General features: G+C 38.2%; 1 protein-coding gene across 2 annotated transcripts in view; it reads left to right on the top strand.

Annotated features, from left to right (window-relative positions):
- WDR7 (WD repeat domain 7) overlaps nt 1-23,036 on the top strand; it is a 231,529-nt gene that overhangs the window by 55,479 nt on the left and 153,014 nt on the right. Inside the window, exons 17-19 of one of the 2 annotated variants that reach the window (XM_063295796.1) lie at nt 1,172-1,261; nt 5,867-5,985; nt 7,698-7,821. In XM_063295796.1, the coding sequence (XP_063151866.1) occupies nt 1,172-1,261; nt 5,867-5,985; nt 7,698-7,821 (333 nt within the window). The remainder of the gene's footprint in view (nt 1-1,171; nt 1,262-5,866; nt 5,986-7,697; nt 7,822-23,036) is intronic. The other variant, XM_063295797.1, reaches the window with a different exon arrangement.

Here is a 23,036-nt window from a genome sequence, read left to right as displayed (position 1 = left end):
TAAAGTTTATGGCTGCCTTTGCACGGCCTTCACGTTTAAAGAAGAAGAGGAAGAAGGACCCCTCCACAATTCACAAAATGGCCATCATAACATTTGAGAAGTTTTAATTTGGCAAAAGCTATTTTGAATAATTGGTTTTTAAGCAGTTCTCTACAAAAGGCATGTATCACGTGGTCCTGAAGACACTCGTTTTCAAAACGTTTGATTTGCCGTGTCCTCCAACCAACTTGGGAAAGGCCATAGCATTCAAAACTGTGCTGTTTTCAAAGTGGTCATAATATGAATAACTACTGATATCTGGTTTATTAAGGTAATAATTCTGTATTAAGGACAGACACTGGTCACACTGAGATGTCTTTTCTGTCAGTGTGCATGGGTTCACACTTCGCACTAAGCCATAATGTGCCTTGGGTGGCTGAGTATGTTGTGCGAACCTGCCAGCGCGATTTGTCAGTTATGGTTCCTGCAGAGACCACATATTTGGGAGATGAGGAGAGTCGCGCCAGATAGGGCAGTTTTGCCGAGTTAGAGGAGACACAGACGCAAGTCAACAATCAGGACTTTCTTTTCTTTGTGAGGTCAGAGGGTTTTTTACTCCGTTCATTTGCCCACCTTTTAGCAGTTTTAAGCCTGTGTTAGGATTTGTTCCACAAGGTATAGAACAAACCCTAAAACTATTGATTTTTTTTATTCAGATCCTTTGAATAGTTGGAAAACTGGCAACTGTCACCCGTTTTGGTTGGAAGGGTGCTCTGCAACCTGCCACCCCAAAAATGTTGGAAGCCTCGGGATGCCTCGGGACTTCCTTGCGTCCACCCAAACTGATGGCTAAAGTTAACCCAGACACTTGTTTACTCAATAAGTCATTGTTAAACTAACCATAGCTTAGGTCGGTCTATGAACAAATGCACTTGCCATCTCTGAATTTAGAACTGGCAGAGGGTGTCTGCAACTCGCAGTTTGGGACACTTGAGTAACCAGGTAGTTTATAAGTTTATTTTTCTGTCATGGATACATTTCTTAAAAGGTTCTTTTATGCTGTTTTGGTTAATATAGAGAGTTTGGTTTTACTTGGTTCTTTAATAATACTAACCAGCTTTGTTTTGTTTTGTTTTGATTTCTGGAAACGTCTGTCTTCATTTTCCTCTTTATTTCTTCTTTCCTGCTCAAGTTGCTCCTGCTGTTTCTGCTAGCACTGAAGCTGATCACTCTGGCTCTGGCCCTGCTCCACCTTTACATAGCTGTTTCTTAGTAAATGAAGGTATTCTCACCACTGTTCTTTCTACTTTGCCTTTTTTTCTTTGATCTGACTTGCTCTCTCATTGTTGCGTGCCTCTTACTAGAGGCGTTCATTCACCAAGCAATTTAAAGACAAGCTTCACTTAGCAACCTTTATTTATAACTAATACTTCATTCTACTTTGTTAAAAATAATTCATTTTCTCTGCCTTTGCGGGCCAATCATGTCTTTTTAAAGTGATAGCTGTACGCAGCTTAAGGTATTAGATTATGAGATGGCAGAGATTTTAAAGTTTGTTAAATCTCTTTCATTTATTGGTGGGAAGAGCCAAAGGATAATAAATGTGATTTTTTTTTTTTAATATCCTGGTTGCTAAAGGATGGGGTGAGCAATTAGAACTAAGTCACTTCTGTAGGCATTAGGTTTGTTACAGTGTGCATAACTGTGCTAATCATGACTTCTTTTAATTGTTTGAATTCAAATGGTATTCATAAAGAAAATTTCTAGGGTTGGTTGATGATACTGCATTGTAAAGTGGGACATGTAAAAGCAAAAACTGCACATGTATGAATGGTTTTAGAAAAACCTTGTGTTCTGTTTCAGAATCACATTTAACCAATATACACTGGTTAAATAAGAATTAAATGTGTAGTGTGCCAACAAATAAAAACTGAACATGCAACTCTGCTTCGCTTTGTCAGGATCAGTGAAATTAAGCTGATTCTAAAAAAAGTTGTATTGGTTTTAAATTGGTTTTAAACTGTGTGTGTGTGTATGTGTATGTGTTGGCATGTGGGTTGCTTCCAGTTGTGTCTGTCTCCCAATGGAATGTATTTCAAGGACAGAAAGGATTCCTGAACACCTCCCAGAACAGATTCAGAAGACTGAAGTTGAAAGAAGGAAGCAGAATGCTGCGCGTCACCTTATAATGTATTGATTAACTTTCAATTTTTTATGTGAATTACTCCAGAGTATAATAATTTTAACAAATAATAAAGATTGGTTTTACAACTTGGGCCCACATTATATTTTACCCTTTTCTTGTCACACCAAGAAAGAATAATTTAATAAAGTTCCTGGTAGATCCAAACTTTCCTCTAATCAGCAGCAGTCCAGTCTCCCTCTGGAGTGATTAAAGTATAGAATCTACCATGTAGCAGAGCTGAATATACCTGCTTACAGTTTTTGGGTAACATCTTGCAATTTTACTTGGATAAGAGAGTTTTCCCAGAAACATCTTGGTTCTAAGCCGGGGGTCTCAAATTTAAATAATTGCAAGTACTGCATGAGGGCCAGTTCTTTTCAGTTAATAATTAAATGTTAATGGTATCATCTGTAACCCTACAAATGTTGCACTGTTGTTAACCCCCAATAGCCAAGTGCTGCACCATCAGAAGGGCAGATGGTCAACTATAGACAGAAGTCTTTGAAATAGAAGCTTCAGTTTTTCAGAAGATGCATAGAATTGCTCTTGCTCTTTCCCCCCACCCCCTGTCCTTCGACAACCAGGGTTGTTGCAGCTTGCTCCTTCTCTCTCTTCAGCCCTGATGACCCCAAAGAAACTCTTCCTAGCTTCTGCCTAGTGGAAACCTTATTGCCCTTTTCCGTGGAAAATCTCCAAGTTATATCAGGGTCCTTTTCACCATGATATGGGCCAAGGCTGAGAGAAGGCTGCTTGGATGAGGTCCTCCCTCCCTCCCTCCCTCCCTCCCTCCCAGGAAGGGACTCTTTCACATTATAGTCTTGATCCCCCAAAACTCAAGTGTGAACATGTCAAGGGGAAAAACCAAAGAGCAATACCCTTTGCTTCCCCTCCTGGCTCCTCTCATGAGATGGAGGTGGAACTGGACCCAAAGAGTGGCATGTAGTGCAAGTGTCCTTGGGACAATGCCTCGGCATGGCTTCACCTTGCTCTTCCCCTTGTGGTGAAAACTGCTGTCTTCTACTTCCAGCTAGTCAGGCTGCTGGTGGCAGCTGCAGCTCCTGAAAGCAGAAGGAGCAGAACTTGGCAGCGGTGACAGTTTCCCTCTCTTTCCTTCCTCTGCCATCCAGACCTTCTCTGGATGGGGCACACAGGCAGAGCTCCAGCCACTGAAGCTGGGCAGTCCAGCTCACCCTTCCAATGTCTTCTGAACTTGTCTTGGTGACTTCTCTTAGCTGAGATGGGGAAAGTGGATCTGCCTCTGTGTTCATACTCCTTGCCAACCTGACCCTGCCTTTTCTTGGACCGAAAGGGTTGCCAGAGTTTCAGTTTTTAAAGATGAACATGTCAGAAATAAACTTCTGCAGGTTGATGTTATGAATAAAAATAGAAAGTAAACATCTAGACTATTGCATATTGGCACAGCAACAAATTTATTGTGAAATCGATTGCTTTTTAAAAATAATGGATTGGTGAATATCATAAGTAGTACTGAGCCTATGCTTTTTATGCTTTTTTAAACATTGAATGTAGTAGCGTATGTCTTTATCTTGTAGATTTAAAGCTAGTGTATAGCTTTATTTTGGGTATGCTATGTGTTGTTTAATTTCTTTTACATATTGGCTATGATCTGCCCATGATTTGCTTTTAAATAGTTAGAGTATAGCCTAGTTTGTTTAAAATATTTGTTTAACATATTTATTGGCATTATATTATTAACATATTTATTGGCATTATATTATTATTATTATTATTATTATTATTATTATTATCTCGCCTTTTTTATATATGAGTTAAGGCAGCATACATATCTAATACTCCTGCCTTCTATTTTCCCCACAATAGCAACCCTTTTCAAGGTACTGAAAATACTGTTTTCTTATTGTTTTATTGTATTTCAGAATTGTAGTCCTGAATGTATAAAGGGATTTTAGAGAGGGAAGAAAAAAATGATTTTGATCGAAAAGTTTTGGAAGTTTGTTTTAGCCCTATTGCTGTGGCACTGAGTATGTAAAGCAATCTAGCCTTGAGCCAGATTCTCCATTGCTCTACCTCTGTGTGTTCATAGACGGGTTTAAAACCCTGAGAAAGCTCGATTTCCCTAAGACATTAAAATGTATCAGGAAGAGAATTGGAGGCCAAGTATCTATATAAGTTTATCTTCACCGCTAACTAAACCTCATCTCTTTCTTCCCCTAACGTTAATCCTCAACACCCTGCTGTTGTATACAAAATATTTCATTTCCTGATAACTGTGGAGGTGGGCTGTGCATCTGCAGGCACAGGACAGGATTGCAGCCATTGTGTTTGTGTATTGCCTTGGTAATCAAGTTGTGATCCATCTGTAGATGAAAAAGGAATTCATTGACTGAAACACTTTTTCGATGGGAAAAGAGCTTGTTATTTTAGCATGGGTCTTGTGCTAGTCGGTTGATACATCTTGATGTCTTCAACAGTGGCATCTCTTCATATGTATCATTCATTTCTGTATAAAGATATGTGTGAGTACATATGTGCTTGTCAACCTCAGAGTTAGTTCTGGGATAGTTTGTCTCTGTTTTTATTTTTCTTATTTTCTAATTGATTCATTTTATGATCATTAATTGGATACTGTAGGTACTGGAGAACTGCCAGCGGAAGAAAATAGTTGTTAATGTTCCCTCCATGTCCCCACTTATTGTTGTTGCCATACAGTCCTTTCTTAATTGGGATGAACTGGGAGCAGTAAACCCAGTTCATAGGTTTAGATATCCCATCCCAGTAGCCTATACCATTAGAATTGGTTTTATCTGCTTGTGTGAGGGGAAGAGAAAGTGGACTGCATTCATTTATAAGATCTCAGAATTAATCAGGAATTACTGGTAAATTCCATTTTATAATGAATTTTTACCTGTCAGTCCCCCTCCAAAATTCCTCCTAAACAAATTGGTTTTTTAAAAAATATATAAATATACATATCTAGCAATATAGAAAATGTAATGGTTACAGTTTTCTTTTTCTTTCTTTTTTTTTTTTTACATTTGTATTCATGGTCTCTTTGAGCTTCAAAGGCTTTTCTTGAAAGTGCATCTTTGGATCTAGGTTTAATCTTTTTATAGTACTGGCATATGAGATTAGATTTCAGTATGGTTACAGATCATGATCTCCAGTAGGAATGGGGTAAGGAGAGTGGAAGAATAAAACAGTATTCTGTTGATGGCCTTCATGTACCTCTTTATCTCAATAACTAGATCAAAAGTGGGTTAATAACAGATTGCAGATGTTCAATTTTAGAAAGATAATTATTAGGATAATTTGTTTCTTAAGTGAATATCCCATGCCCTTTCTGAAAGGCTTGCAGTCTAAAATTCAGTAGAGGTAAGTAGCAGTTACTCATTTTAGGTAAGGAGTGAAAGCAAAGACACCCCAATAAAAGGGAATAATAGTACATTGTAGTTAGTATGTACATCAATTAATTGATTGCCTTAATGATCAGAAAGATTCCTATGTAGTCCCATACTGTAATACATTGCTTTTAGCTTTCTCATTTAGTGTAACTTCAGTCTTCCGGACTGAGAAATTATTTATTCTGAAAAGTATTTCTTGTGTTCAAACTACCCATTGCAAGTTCTTGATAGACAAATATCCTTCTGGTTGCTAGTAAATATAGTGGTTTTTAATTGCTGCTGTGGTTGTGATTTTTATGTTTTGCCTTTGTCTTAACAGGATGGAGTCAGCTTGCCGCTATGCATTGTGTTATGCTCCCTGACCTGTTGGGCCTGGATCAATTTAGACCACCTCTCCTTGAAATGTTGGCTCGTAGATGGCAAGATCGATGCTTGGAGGTACTGTTTTTTTATTGAAGATGGCAGTTAAGGAAAAAATGAATCTCTTGGCCAACATAGGGAATATTATTTTTACACTGGATATATTGTTCCAAGAAAAGTGTACCATAATTCTGGTTTAAAGGTTGGAGATAAATATGTATGTATATGTATATGCAATTCAATTGAATTTGCGGGTCAGTTTTGTAAAATGGAGCGTTAACATCCCTGTATGACAACAGTATATTCTGGTTAAATGGGAAGCTAGACTTCAAGGAACAGAAGGGCACAGTGAATCTTTTCAGCCACTGGATGTCACCATTGTTCCATCAAAATATGTGGAACTACTTCTGAATATTGAAAGGTCCTGCTTCCATAAACTACAGAATGCTTCCAATATTTGAATTAAGCTACAGCTAGTTTACTGTTCATGCATCAGCAGTTCAATAACTGCTGCAAATTTATTTTTAATACTTTTCAATACTATGCTTATTTTTAAAAGGAAGATGGAAGGAGGAGTGTCTGTAGAGAACAGAACACTTTATATCACCGTGCAGGAAATTGGTTTGCTTGTACACCCACAAAATGTTGTTTTTAATTCAGATTTTTTTTCTTTCTCAGAAATATTTTTAAACATTTAAGTGCCTAATGGTGACAGAAAGAAATTACAAAAAAAAAACAATATACGATTTGGTGTTTGCAAGAATGATTTGACTCTTTTCAAGTGCTAGACTTGGTTTTTAACACAACAAAGGACATTCTGTTTTAGGCCAGTTTCTAGGGTGAAAGTGCTGAGTAACTTCCCTAGCTGGCAAATGGAGTTGGCGTCCCCTATTTCTGATAAATGACTATCTGGCCTTGACATTACATCTATGCTATTATGGCAAAACGAAAGAGAAAAAAAACGTTGATTGTGCAGCTTTAAAAGAAATATATGAGGAGCCAGTCTGTGACATTCACAGTAGGGGGTTGACTTGGCTTCTCAGCTTAATTGAAAAACTATTGCTGAGGTAGTGTAGTGATGGTGAAATCCAGGTATGTGTGGAGTAGGACATTTCTCTCTCTGTCTCAGCTTGTCATAGAAACTGGCTTGAGAAAGTAACTGTTGGAGTCTCTGGGAATTTTTAAATAAAAGCTGACCTCCCTGTGAACAAGTACTCCTGATTATTAAAAAGCAAAACAACTTTTGGTTACTCCTGCCATCATGTCCAGTAGGTAAAGTGGCAGCATAATGGCGGGAAGTGTTTTTGCTATAAAGGAAGTGTTGGTGATCTGTGCTGATGTGGTTCTTCTGCCAGCATCTTAACCATATCTGGGAAGTAGCAAGATGCCTTATTCCTCCAATGTGTGAATTGGTGAAGAAACTTTTTATTTTATGCATCTTACCAAGTACAGCATAGCTTTGCTTTCAGCTTGGTTGCTGTTGCTGTGTTAGTCTATGTTGGCAAAAAAATCAGGAAGAACCTGGTAACACCTTTTTCAGCTAACTAATTTGATTAAAAGGCATGAGCAGCTCCCAGAAGCGTATACTTCTTAATCAAATGGGTTAGTCAGAATAGGTTAATCAAATGAGTTAGTCAGAAAAAGTGCCACCAGACTCCCTCTGGTTAGTTACTGTACTGTTAATGTTTTCTTTCTTCCTTTTTTTAAATTGCCTCCCTGTGTTGCACCTTTTCTCCAGAATTATTTTGAAACTTTAACTGAACCAAGGCCTGTTCTGATTGGATTTTTAGGTAAGAGAAGCTGCACAAGCCTTACTATTAGCAGAACTGAGGAGAATTGAACAGGCGGGCAGGAAAGAAGCAATTGATACCTGGGCTCCTTATTTACCCCAATACATGGACAGTGTTATATCACGTGAGCATTTTCTGAATTTGTTTGTTAGTTGCTACATGATATGAAGTGTTAGAAGGAAGAAGAACCATCTGTGAATACCTACAATTTAACTGAACTTCAGAATTAATGGTCATGATAATGCAAAACAGTGGGGAATGGTCAGGAATGTTCTAAATAGAACAACTCCAACATGTTTGAAAACAATGGTGTTATGAAATACTTTTCAAGGCAACTTTGGAAATACTTCTTTGGGAAATAGGGTTGTAGTGTGTGTGTACAGTCGAAACGGTATTTAAAAATATAGACACTTCTTGTGGTCCAGCGTACTGCAAAGCAAATATTGAGGAGCAGCCAATGTCGAGACCTTTGACATCTTGAAATCATGTCTCACCCATGACTTCATGTCATTGCGGTAATAGGAGCAAGTCCTCCTACTTTGGCAATAGCAGCTGTTCTCCATTGAGATACGGTATTAAAATCAAGGACGAATGTTGCTAACCTTTAATATTTGAGGTACTTCACAGGGTACCTGTGAAGTACCAAATGTTTAATATCTTTTAAAATCTCTTTAAATGTGTATCTTTAAAAGGCCATTGTTAGGACACATTGTGCTTCTTGTATTATGCATAATTTCAAAATTCAGTAACGTTGCAAGAAAGCAATAATAGCAGTTTCAACTTAGTTGGAGGTCTGTAAAACTATATACGTTGAAACCTCAATTCAGAAAACCACAGATGCAGTGAACAAAAATATATTTTGGATTTTGCTTCCAAACAATGGACAAAGTCCACTTCTTTTTTTGGAAGCCACCCAAACAATTGACATATCAGTTTATGTCATTTGCATAATTACATAATTGTACAAAAGAAGTAAACGGATGCAATTAATGTTAAATATCACTTGCAGGAATTATGTATATTTGGATTTAATGGACTTTCACATTCAACAGGTACTGTCCACTCCAAATGGCCAATAAAACAAAGGTTTTACTATATTGCAAAGCCTATTTCAGAATGTCTTTTAAGCATACTACAGGAGTTTTAAAAACTGCCTATTCTCATTTCCATATTATGTCTTCAGTGAATGCACTGAAACTATTGAAATAAATGTAATGTTCTGCATTGCTTAATGTGTATCTAACAGGCCATTTACTTATTGGCCCTAATCCAACAATGCAGTGTATGCAAATGCAAACTTCTGTTTGTGAATGGCACTTGCTTGAAGTGTCAAGAGGCTGCTTTTCTAATAAACCTTTGCACTCTTGGCTTGCTTTGCAAGAATAGCTGTCTTTAAGTCTTATGCTGCACTCTTGGAGCTTCCTATCTCAATTGTCCTTTTAGACTTGAAGCGTTCTTTGTATAGATAAGATCATCTTTTCCTTAGCTGTCTGTCAGTTTAGAGTAGGAAAAGATTGCAAGTTGAGATCAAAGTGACTAAGTACACCAACAGCAATTCCATGGTTATGTCCTGTCATTTATTCTGAATTAAGTCAATTTCATGAACTGACCTTTGGCGTGAAACCTTCATCTACCTCAAAATTTAACTCATAAAGTAATACTTCTATGAGACTATTTCAGTTAATTTATCTTGTCCACTTTTTGCTTAGTTGGAATTTGTTTATTTTTTTAATACAACAGGCATTCGTATGACAGTAAGGAACATAAGGAATTATATTTCCTTTTGTCCAGACTGCTTTGTATGTTAAATTTGAATTGATTTTCTCTGAAAGATATACAACGATCTTCTTAAATCTAAATGACTTATATAATTTACTTTTATATAACATCCTTCTGAGCCATTCTCAAAGTAATCTCAATATTCCTTGGTATTCAGTTTAATACAAAGATTGGCTGCATCAGCTATCATGATAACCTATCCATGATAGGAATGAGTCACCTTGAGCTTTAGGCATATGTTTCCCCCTTCTCTGATGCAGTTAGAAGATGGAGAGTAAAAACTTTAATTTCCATCTGATTCTACAATTTAGTGTTATATCTGAAAATGGTAGCTGATCTTAACTATGCTGTAAAAAAAAAAAATCAGCTTCTTAACCCATAAAGCAGTTTAACACTAACCCTACCTTATTAGCCACATGTCATTAATAAAAATGGAAGAAAGCTCTTCTTTGTTTTTATAGCAAATTAACCATTGTTTCATGAAGACAGAAGACAACCATTTTAGCAAGTGAGATAATCCTTTCACATGTCTGGATTTTCTTTTTGAAATGGACTGTTTTTATGAAACAAACATGTTTTGGGGATGGTCTATTCACAAGATCATTTACTTGGGGATAGACAACTTTATTCCCCCACATCCCCTAATTAATAATAACTGTGGGTAACAGGATTTAATTTGGTGAATTCTCAAATTGTATTGTTTTGCTTTTGAGCAACGTTGAATTGAAAAATTCAGATGAATTTTTATAGAATGCAACAGCCATGAGAGTTTGTGGTGGAGAATGGAGACAACTCCACTTACAATATGACATTAGTTTTGTGGGAAGAACTGCAGAAATTCATATTGTGGACTTTGTGTCCACATTTCAGAATTCAGAATCATCACTAATTTCACCACATGAATATTATGGCCCTTCTCCTTTCAAGCAGCTTGTCTCCAGAAACAAGGATGGCCTCATTGCTGCTGGTATTTTGGAAGGCAGTTAAGTCTGGCTGTTCACAGGAGATTTGAGGAGAGAGAGAGAGAAGTTAGCAGAAGTAATTCCAGGTTATTTGGGGGAAGAGGGACTGATTGAGGACTGTATATGAATTACTATTTCTGTTTTCCATACATTTAAAACGTATTTAGTGTAAGGGCTGTAGCTAACAGCTTAGAGTATGTGGATTGAAGCAGCATATAAATCCAAGTAATAAATAAATAAATAGTCTGTGTGTGTGTCTGTGTATGTGTGTTCATATAAACCCACAGTCCTCAAAAAGTCTAGATAAAAAGAAAAGAAACCTAAAAATCACCTGAACAACCTGAATCCTATGGGCCAACCACAGCTCTTCACTGTTAATTGGGAAAATTCCAAATATCCACTGTTTGAAGCCAGTTTTGTCTACCCAGGCCTGTTAACAGGTAAGGTTATTATGGGACAGTGGCTAAATTATGATCAAACACCTCTGTTCTTTGCATTATAGTGGTAGATGGTAGAATTAATACCAGAACTCAATGCCTGCCAAAGAAATTTTCCCATGTCAGAGCTTTCCTCAACATTTAAACATTTCGAAGATCTCTGGACAGGAGAAACCTTGAATCTAATTCAGTTTATAATATCAAAAAAGTATGGCATAAAGAAAGAAAGAATGTGCACTACAAAGTTTAGTTATAAGGAACAGACAGAGGAAAGCAAGATATGAGGAAATCGATTGGATAAATCTTTTTAATGAAAAGTTATAATCTTTTACAGGGCATTAAAATGTGTTAATGGTTCTAAAAAAAGTACAGCCTTCATTTATACACATGGGAAAGTGAAGTGAAACTTTGAGGTTTCAGTAGTCACTACATAGACTGGACATTGAATGATGATATTGAACCTCCAAAGTGAAGTTGTAACAAAGCATGAAGTACAAAACCTTTCAAATAGAGGAAAATCTCTCAAAACTTCAAGGACATCCAAAATTTCACCAAATCAGGGTCTAGATTAAGAATGAGTACTGAAAAGGAGAAACAGTGAAATACTTGGCTTAAATGCTGTTCCACCAAAAAGAAATTCTGACAAAAACAATATGCACAAATGAAAATAGAGTGGCAATCAGCATTACACCAGGTCATTCTTTCTGTTGTTTCCCCTCTATCTTGATCAGCAACAGGCTATGCAACATCTTTACTAATCTTACAGTCATTCAGTGTAAATCTTTGAATGATCCCTGTAACAGTTTAGTGAAATAAAGTAAAAGAACAGGAAGTATCCCAGGTCCAGGGTTAAGGAACCATTGGGCATGGGCATCTGCCAGCGCTTTTCCATAAAGTGCTTCTCATGGCCCATAGAGAAGGAAGACAAGAGCTTTTCCTTCCAGCAAGATGTCCTGCGTGCAGCTCATGGGATGGTGTCCTCAAGTAACTGTCTCCAAAATGTGCATGCCTTCAGATACATGAGTGTCAACTCACAAACATCTTCAGCTAGCATGGCCATTGTTCGAAATTCTTAATACCAATTATGGCTGTGCTGAAATTAGATATGAAGAATAACATGTAACTGTAAGTAAAAAGACCTTTTCATGATTGGCACTTTGGCTATGGAAAGACCTCCCCTTAAGGAGGGTCACATAATGCCTATAGTACTTCGATGCCACACCATGCCAAGACTTATTTTTCAAGGATTTAACCTACTCAGTACAATTTTTTAATTGTATTCTTGTGTTTTATCGCCCACTTTTACGGATTGTTTTGATCTTAAATGGACTGGAGTATTAGCACTGCAGCAGATTTGTATTATTTATTTTATTGTCAGCATTTTTAAACTGCTTTGTGTTAGCAGCCCAAAGAGCTTAATTATAGGACCAAAATAAAGAATATAATTATATATACACATACACACACACAAACATTATATGGGTCTTGACGTGGTCTGCCCCCAAACTAACCTAGGAATGAATATATATATATTTATATTTCAGTGCTTCCTAAAAGCTTGGTTGCTATGATATATTCGTGGATTCGTGTGCTGTGTTCATAAAGCTCTTAATTTCCATTAACATTATAAAAAGCTCGGTTCTTCAGCAAATCAGAAGGAGATGAATGGCACAAATCAATACCATACCCTTCAGAACAACTAATATCACCCATTCATTACGATAATGCTCACTAATGTCATTAGCACTAAGGTGCCATCAACAATTTCAGTGTTGCATAATCCAGATGCATAATCTCCAAAGCCAGTTTAATTAAACTCTTCTATGAATATCACTTGCCAGTAAAAAGTTTCAGTTTTCCAAAATATTTTCTATAAGTATAGCTCAAGTTTACCTGTATCAGATTTAATCAATATTGTGCAGAATTTTAATTGCAAATTATAAACCGCAGCCCTCCAATTCTACCATTTTGACTGTTTAAAATAAACATCTAGTGCTTAAATTATAGCGATAAAGGTAACATAAAAAAAAGATTCACATTATATGAGGTTTGTATAAAATCTTCCTTCATAGAACACCTGCAATTGGCTCCAGATGGGCCATTCTGACCTCAAAAGAGGTGAGCGTTTCAGAAATGGGCCAATTCCAGATGTTCAGGAATACTTTCAGGATGCTTTTTTGGATATCAGATGACTCCCAGAACGCTCAGAATTGCCCATTTTGAGGTTGGAATGTTCTGTACATCTCTGTATTTGAAACCCACTTCTTCCCTCCACCTCATGCATGTATATATAGAGAGAATAAGAGACAGAAACCCTCATGCAGTAGAAGGAACCTGTAATATGCCCTTTCCATTGGCTCTTAATCGATGGACTCTTGGAGCAGGTGACTTGTCGATATATCATCGCTAAGTGCTATGCAGATATTATTTCAGAAGTTATGAGACTATAGTATCATCTGTTGCCTTTTACTCTATAGATCACACAGCAAATACTCTAATACTCCAATAATGATGTGGAATGTCCCTGACTAAGATTTTAGTTTTAGAACATTTTGGGATGAACTGTCCATAAAATGGATTATGGGAACCTCATGAAATAGCTGCTGGGTTGGGGGTAGTATTCATTCACAGGGTGGCAACTGTGACCATCACCAGTCACCCAAGAAATGGACATGCCCATTATCTAAGTATAAAATTCCATATAAAATCATTATTTTAAACTCACATTTTCCTTGTGTTAAACCTTATTTTATTTTTTGTTATTTTTTATTTATACCTTTTTTTTTACCCATAGGAGAGCAGCAAGCCATTATATGTATTAAAGATACTATCTATGTCTTATATTTTTGAAAAAAACATACTTTATTAATGACTGTATTATTTTATGTATCTAATATTTTTAAAAATAGTTAACATACTTCCTGATCTCTTAACTGGATATTAGCTGAAAAAGTTCAGCTTACATTGTTAAAAACTGAGTTAATATCTCTGTTGCCGCATACAGCCTATTGATGCATAGATCCTGAAAATTTGAATGCAGGAAGAGAAATTGTATTTGGGTTTTTTTGTTGTGCCATTTTGAATACCTGCCTGTTTCCTCCCTCCCTCCCTCCCTTCCTTCCGTCCTTCCTTCCTTCCTTCCTTCATATTTTTTGTAGCAATTATGCGGTCTCCTCATTCTCATCTTCTCCAAAGTTTCTTTGACACATTAATTTCTTAAAAGCACTTACATATGGTGATTACTTCCTTAAATACTTCCTTAATTTGTTCAACACTACCTTTTCTTAAACCATTTGGCACAAATATTTGAAAAAAAAAGAACTGCACAGTGTAATCGATGTGAGATACTGGTAAAGATGCATGACATCACACACTATAACTTCTGTTTCATAGCACTGTTTCATAGCAGTTTGTCATCTTTTCATTCCTGAACAAGCAGTTTATGATTCTTTCTAGAAAGTCTTGATTTTGATTGATTTTCAGAGTTTTTTTCCCACATGATCCTGCCTTCTAAAGAGCCTCCTGCAATGGTTATGGCGCACTGGAGCATGTTTGTTTAGTATGTTACAATATGTTGCAAAGAGCTATAAAGGGACTCAGCGGGTTCTAACATGGGACAATGAGACCTGAAAGGCATCCCAGGGAAACCTTTACCTTTACCTATGTGAATTTGAAAGCAAATCTCAGTGATGGGCATATATACTATTTTTTTTTTTACATAGAACAAGAAAGTGGATCCTGTGACCCTTCAGATGTTTGTTTAACTAAAGCTCCTAGCTGGCTCAACCAAAGAAGTTGGTTGAAAGAGTTGTGTTCACTGGCCAGGGCCTACTCATCATCTCAGCTCCTGCCTCTCTGCATTCATCATCAATCAGCTGACCAGTCCAGAGTCTGCTTGCCACCCCAGCCCTGTCCTTCTGTGTTCACTGCCAGTCAGCTCCTTTGGTCTCTCACATATATACATATATATATATATATATATATATATATATATATATATATATATATATACATACACACACACACACACACACACACACACACACATACACACACACACACACACACACATACATACATACATATACACACACACACACACACACACACACACACATACATACATGAGAGAGCAAAGGAGCTGACTGGCAGTGATATATTCATTCATTCATTCATTCACATTCACATTGTCATGAGTAATGATGGCGAGCAGGAGGGGGCCTCGATCCAGGGTGGAAAACGCATGCGTAGTACTGAGGAATTAAGCAGCCATTCAAAGAGACACAGATCAGGCCCACCTGAGCCTTTGGGGTTTATCTGTCTGGGTTTTTCCCACGCTTCTTCAGTTTGTTAGGATTCTGTTAATGTAGCAGTAATAAACACTAGAGACCTACTCCTCGTCTCAGTGTGATTCCTGACTGTTAGAACACACATTCACATTTGGATTACAGTTTTTGATGCAAATTTTAGGCTGAAAAGACTTTTAAAAATGGAGGGGATGGGAAATCACCCAAATACAATTAATAATCATTGTCTTATTCTCCAAAGAAGTTGAACTCCCATGCTCTAAAGATGAAAAAGTAGAGAAGGGTTATTTGTTTAATTGGGTGGTCCCCATATTTTCCAATTATTGATTAAGTGGTCTATAGTTGCAAAATGTTTTTGAAACATTGAGCTAGGAGACTAGTGAGCTTTGCTGCCAAGGATTTAGAGCTACAGCACATGTTTATAACTTTGATTTTCCATCTGAAAGTTCATTCTTTATTTTTGGTTGGTCCTTTCACCATCGTGATTCAGTAATATTGCTGAAAACTTTTCTTTCTTTCTTTATTAGATATATATGTTGCCTTAATTTTCTACAACTCAAGGGGGCATACATAGTGTTCCCTTCTCCTATTTTTCCCACAAGAACAGGACTGTGAGGTAGGTTGTACTGAGGGAGAATGATTAATCAAAGCCACCCAGTTGGCTCCCATGCTTAAGGGAGGACTAGAACTCACGGCCTCCTAATCTATCACCTTAACCACTACACCAAACTAAGTTAAAAGGGACCTTTTAGGTCATCTGCCTATCTTCTTGCTCAGATTTTTTTAAGTGGTTCAGTACTGCTGGGAAGACAAATCTCCCAGCTTAACTCTTCATTTAATCATATTTCCATTCTTTTTTGTTTTGTTTTATTATTCATGAGGTAACATCTCATTTTTAAACTTTCCTTTCCAATTGCTTGAATAGTTTTTCCTTTGCGATTTGGGAATATTCATGCTCTATTAGATGCCTGAAATACATTGCTAAGCAGATAGGTAAAGCTGTATTTGTAACCAAATTAACTTCTGAACATTGAAGTTAAAACTGTGTATAATTGTAGACTTTCCTTTTAACATCTTATATAGACTGCTGTGATGATGCATTGAGAGGATTATGACTTGAATGAAAGATGAATAGTAGGACCAGATGGGCTGTCCTAGAAATACACATTCAAAATACATTTCCTGTGTTCTTACGATAAGCAAAAGATAAAGGAAAAGATACAAATCAGTTGGTTTTGCAGACAACTTCTATTATTATTATTATTATTATTATTATTATTATTATTATTATTATTATGCTTTCGTTTGCTATTTTGATTGAAAACCAAAGTGCTTCTGCTTACTATGATCTTTTACAGACCTGAGACTTAGGACAATGCATGGTATGTGCATTGAAGCTACAACCTGAAATTTTCATCCCTTCAGTATTTGAGGTGTTGTAGAGTTTAGTGCTCAAAATATTTTATTTATTTATTTATTTGTTTTTCAAATTTCTATTACTGCCCATCTCTCCCAAAACAGGGACTCTGGGTGGTTTACAGTAAAATCAAGAATTAAAACCATATAAATTGCAATATAACAAACCAATAAATAAGGATAAAATAGATGCAAAATCCAAGAGGCAAAGATCTTATTCGTTGGGGAGAGATCTACAGTGCTAGCCACCCCCAAGTAGAACTTGTCCCTCCCACCCCAAGCGAGGCGGCAGAACCAGGGTTTCAAGTTCTTCTGGAAGGCCAGGAGTGAAGGGCCCTGCCTCAACTTCAGAGGCCAGGACCCACTGCAGAGAAGGCCTGCCACCTGGACCCCGGCAGGTAGAATTCCCTTACTGGCGAGGTTCGCAGCATGCCTTTTCTACATAACCGGGTGGGATGGGTCGATGTTAAAGGGATGAGACGGTCCCTCGGGTAACCTGGCCCCATGCCATGTGGGGCTTTAAAGGTTATAACCAACACTTTGAATTGGACCCAGAAGCAAACTGGCACCCAGTGCAGCTCGCGCAGCAGTGGTGTCACATGTGCCAATCTTAGGGCACCAATAACTGCCTGCATGGCCACATTCTGGACCAGGTGAAGCTTCTGGATACTCTTCAAAGGTAGCTGTAATGGTTGCCTTATCCCAACGAAGTCAGTCTCACCAGAGTTTAGTGAATAAAACTGACAGTAGCCCCATGTAGAGTGCATTGCAATAGTCTATGTGGGAGATGACCAGGGTGTGAGTGACTGTTCGGAGGGCATCTCGATCCAGGAAAGGGCGTAACTGGCGCACAACACAGAGCTGCGCAAAGGCCCTTCTGGCCATGACTGCCACCTGCTCTTTGAGCAGGAGTTGTGAGTCCAGAAGGACCCCCAAGTTACGCATCGGGTCTGAATGGGGCAGTGCAACCCCATCCAGAACTAAGGATGATAACTTCCCAGATACAGAGGAGCTGTCAACCCACAGCCACTCCATCTTACCAGGGTTCGGCTGAAGCCTGTTGTTCCCCATCCAGACCCCAACAGCCCCCAGGCACTGAGAGGGGGCAGCCACCACATCACTTACTCACCTGGGATGGAGATATATAACTATCATTAGCCTATTGATGATACCTCATCCCGTGGTGACAGATGATCTTACCCAGTGGTTTCATGTAACTGTTAAATAGGAGAGGGGAGAGAACCAAACCCTATGGGACCCTGCACAAGAGGGGTCGAGGGTCGCATCTCTCATCTCCTATCACCACCAATTGGGACAGGCCCTGGAGGAAGGAGGTGAACCAGCATAAGACTATGCCACCCACCCCCAACTCCCTGAGCCAACCCAAAAGGATACCATGGTCGATGGTATCGAAAGCTGCTGAGAGGTCAAGAAGAGCCAGGATTGATGCGCTCCCTCCATCCCACTCCCGCCAGAGATCATCCATAAGTGCGACCAATGCAGTCTCTGTCCCATATCCTGGTCGAAACCTGACTGGAAAGGGTCTAGATAATCCATTTCATCCAGAATCCTCTGGAGTTGCAACACAACCACTTTCTCAACCATCTTCCCCAAAAAGGGAAGGTGGGAGATGGGACAGAAATTGTCCAACACAGTAGGCTCCAGTGATGGTTTCTTGAGGTGGGGGTGTACCAGCATCTCCTTGAAGGGAGCCAGAAACACCTCCTCTCTCAAGGATGCATTAGCCATCGCCTGGACCCAACCACATGTCACCTCTCAGGCTGCCTTCACCAGCCAGGAAGGGCATGGGTCTAGATGACATGTGGTGGCATTTACAGTCTGGAGGATCCTGTCTACTTCCTTAGGTCCAACAGAATCAAACTGTTCCCAGATAACAGGGTAAGTACGTTCCCTCGGCATCTCCCCAGACTGTGCCTCATGCTTAGAATCCAACTTAGAATGGATGAATGGATCTGAGTGATTTTATCCTGCAGATGCTCAGAAAGCTCCTCCACACAGCCCTGTAGGTAGATCACCGAATCCCCCTTACCCAAGAGGGATCAGGTAATCTTAAACAGGGCGTCGGGTAGCATTCTGTGGACACAATAAGAGTGGAGAATTATTGATGTTTTGCCACTCTTACCGCCACAAGGTAGGCCTTAATAGTGGCTCTAGCTTCTGTTTGGTCAGATTCGGTCTTTGTCTTCCTCTAGTGGCGCTCTAGATGTCTCTTGATCCTCTTCAGAACCCGCAACTCCTCTGTAAACCACGGGGAGTGCCTGGTCGGATGGGGCAAGAGAGGTCTCACAGGCACGATCCTGTCCAAGGCCCCAGCCGCCTCCCTATTCCAGGCTGCAGCTAGGACCTCCACCGGACCGGGCAGTAGATCCTTGGGTATAACCCCCAGCTCCTTCTGAAACCCCATAGGGTCCATCATTCGCCGGGGGCAGGCCAATCGAATGGGTCCTGCCTCCCTGCGGAGTGGGGCATTATGTTTGAAGTCTTGTGGCTGAAAATCAGCATCTATTTGCTTTGAACTTTTTAGTTGTCCTCTGTTTCATTAGTTCAACAGCCTTTAGGGGGGGTGTTTTTTTATCTGAAAAATAATTGGACCCATCAGAAAATTTGAAAGGTATCAGCAACTATTGTAGATGTCCTATCTCAGGAGCAATATTTATTCCTGTGCATCTTCTGATACTGTACTTTTAATGTTTCTGTGTATTGGCTTTTGTTCTTACAATCATGGAACTCTGTGGAAGAAAATATTCCCATTTTCTCCTGCAATTTTAATTTGCCAAATGCAGGTTGCATTGAGTTTCTACATAGTACATTTTCTTTTAACATCACTTTTTCTTTGCCTACTTGGCATAAGTGATGTGGCTTGAAGAGTGGACATTTCATCTTTACTAGAAGGTTCCCCCCACCCCACCCACTTCCTTGGCTGTTGCCTTTGTGCTGTGTGTCAAGGATCTCCTACAAAATTCTTCTGGTTTGTTTTTCAGAAGAGCTGCACTACTCTTGCGTCCTCATTAACACTGGCATTGATTGTGTAAAGTCGTTTGGGTAAAATTATCTTGAACTTCAGGGAACTGAACCATGTCTTTACTTTTTTGTATTTTTTTTTTTAAAGAATTAAAAAGAACAAACAAATACAAATACAATCTATATACAATTTATGTATATAGATGGATGAACCAAATTAAATTTAGAGCGTAAGTGTATTTTAGGTGTGATCATTGCACTTTCTGCCTGTATCTGTTTACTTGTGGCAGCATCACATGTGCTCTGTTGCCATGGTGCATTTTTAAAGATTAAAAATAAAGCATATTAAAAAAGAACGGTCACACTTAAATAGAAAATATGAAAAGAATGAACACTGATATTGCTGGATCATGGGTCAGCAATATTTTCCAGCTTGGGCGTGAAAAAAGCAAAATCAAAAACAGCCAAAAAATGAGATTGCTTAAAATCCTTTGTCACACTAGAAAAATCTGCCAGGATTTTGGTATTTCTTACAAGGCAAGGGAACAGACCTTTTCTTTAAAAAAAGAAAAGAAAACGTGAGTCTCCCCCATCCCCATCACCCTTTATCGGTCCAGTGAACATCTCACTGCTGGCTAATGCCATGTTTCTGTCTACTGCGCTAGATACAAAGAAACAATTTTTTAAAAAATATTTTTTAATAGATACGTAAATGGAAGATACTAATTGGTAATCAAAGTACATATCTTTGAATACCACTATTGTGAAGGCTGGGAAGAGTCCTCATCAAATTCATTGCTACTTCTGAATATATAAATTTCCATGCTGTATCATATTAAGTCTCCCTGTATATTAAATGAAAGTACACTCCAGCATAGACAATTCAAGTACTTTTATGACTTTCATCAGTGAAGTTATATGATGCTTTTAATTTCTTGGTGATTGATTTTTGTTTAAACTTCCCAAGTTTAAACAAACCTCCCGAGATTTCCACATAGCATAATCTTATTTTGCCTGAGAGATGGAAGTTCTTCGTTTTTACTGCTGTTTTTGATAGTTGTTCATCTTTCTGCAAAAGGAATGTCCACTAGTATTGGGAACAACAGAGTCTTGTTGGCAATCTGGATTTCTGAAAGGGTTGTGCATAAAGCGTTAATATAAGGTGGGGGTTCCTCAGTTTTCTTATGCTAGGCTTGGCTGTTTCATGATCCCCTCTGGTCTTAACACTGCAGTCACATTTGTGACAGTGTCATCTATAGTGTAGTATAGTATTTGCCTTCTTAACATTGCTTACTTAATCTACAACATTTACATTATTTTTACAAAGCTTGTGGTTTACAAATAATTAGCCAATTGTTGGCAGGCTCAGGAACATGAGGATCTTCTCTCACTTGGCAATTTGCCTGGCAATAAGTCTGCCTAATTTGGTCATTTCTGGAAGTTGACCAACATATTTCACTGCACCTTAATTCTAAGTGAGTTATTGATTCATTAGATTTACCTTAGTCAGGGATTGGGAACAGTATTCTAAAATGTGCCCTAGTTTCACAGAGCTTGGCATTATGGAACACAACAGTCTGCAAACCAGCCAACCAGATTTTAACTTAGGATGGCCTTTCCCATCTTGCATGTCTTCCAGATACAAGCACTTCAGCTCTAAAAATTCCTACAATGGAACGGTATTGTTGAGAATTCTTAGAGTTGAAGTCCACAATTCTGCAGAACATCTGGGTTGGGAAGCTTGGCCTGGAACGTTGTGCAAGTTCAGCCATATTTATGAATTCGTGGATTAGTGTGCAAACCCAGAAAGAAAGGGTTAATTGATTAATCTGTGGATATGTTAATACAAACAAGGTATTGTAAATTGTATTTGAATATCAAATCTATTTATTGGGACCCCTGGAACCCAGCTTTAGTGTTGTCAACCTTTTGGTTGGTTGGTTGGTTGGTTGGTAGGTAGGCAGGCAGGCAGGTAAATAAATAAATAAATCAGTACTTGAATATTGCTGTTATATTGTTATGATTTTCTCATTTCTTTGGGAAGAAGAGTTGCCCTAAGCATTACAAAAAGATCTTCTAATTGTGTGGGTGTTTGCATACAAGCAGTGCATTTGTATGTCCTTGTATGTCCAATTTTGACAATTACTGCACAATTAATTGTATTTCAGTTAAATCAAGCCTGGATGTTGAATTTAGCAAAGCTTTTAGATTTACAGTATATGAATCTGAGAAAATTCTCTTACAGAAACAGACAATTCAGATTCATCTGTATAAGGTTAATTGTTCAAACTGAAATACCATATCATGAGGATTTCTTTTCTTGTATATCTATTGTTCCAGTTTTTCCCTTCTATCCAACCAGCACAAGATACCCTGTTTTGGCCAAAGTAACATCTTTTCTTAAAATGTGAAAAACAGTGGGCTTTTTTTAAAGACAGCAACACTGGAATGTACTTGAAATCTTTGAGCACTTGATTTGTCCAGCAGGTAATAGAAACTCCGGTATATTTATATGTCTGATGCTGCTGCAGATAGAAAAAAAATGGCTACTGTGTCTTTAATGGAAAGCAAAAGGTTATCTTTCTGTGGCCTTTGTGTATATGTGCTGATGTGGATGTAGGCAGCCAGACAGGCAATGTGTGCAGAGAGACTGGGGAACTGACTGTGGATCGATAGAAATAGTGTGAAGTGAATTAATGTGAAGCAGGCAGTCTGTCTGTCATAAGGATTGCATGGAATGTGGGGCAGCACTGGTCAGTCACTGCAGAAATTTGTTTCCAATAGAGTTAAACCTTCTGTCTGAAAATAAACCATGGAAAGTCTTGCATCTTTCAATATTAATACATTCTTATTTATTCAGATATTTGTGCCAACTGCTTCCAGCACTACTTATACACACACACACACACCTGTCTTGTGGAATTCATTGATATTAATTTTCTTAATATTTAGAAGATTTAAATTATTATCTATTTATTCTAACTAGGCTTCTGTCCCTTTGTATTCAAACTGAAGCTGCAATCCTCTGCACAGTTAGATGTACAGAAGTAATGATTTTAAGTACTGTACACATAACAGTTTTCAGTATTTCAATTAAGGATTGTTCATCATTACAATGTCTCTCTGTAAAATGGGGTGCATTCAACGTCCTATTCTTAAAATCCTTAAATGCTTTCAGTTGAATTTTTGCACCTGTATACAAACATTCAAAGTGGACAAAGTACATGTGGTAAGGCTTGTGTTTCAGAGAATTAGACTTAGTGCAGAAAAGGAAATTATAAAAAGTAATAAGGAAAATTAAGCTCTCTGGCTTCAGTTGATTAATACAAAGCAAGTGACACCACTTATCAGAGAGAACCTTTCTGTTTCTATATCAGGCATGGCTAGGCTTCACCCAGATGTTTATAAACTATGTTACTTGCTGAGTCCTGCAGAAGATGTGGGTCTCTTGCAAGG

This window comes from Candoia aspera, chromosome 2 (genome assembly GCF_035149785.1).
Source record: "Candoia aspera isolate rCanAsp1 chromosome 2, rCanAsp1.hap2, whole genome shotgun sequence".
NCBI classification, from domain to species: Eukaryota; Metazoa; Chordata; class Lepidosauria; order Squamata; family Boidae; genus Candoia; species Candoia aspera.
Note: the sequence above shows the minus strand (reverse complement) of the source record. Positions and strands in the feature narration are given on the sequence as shown.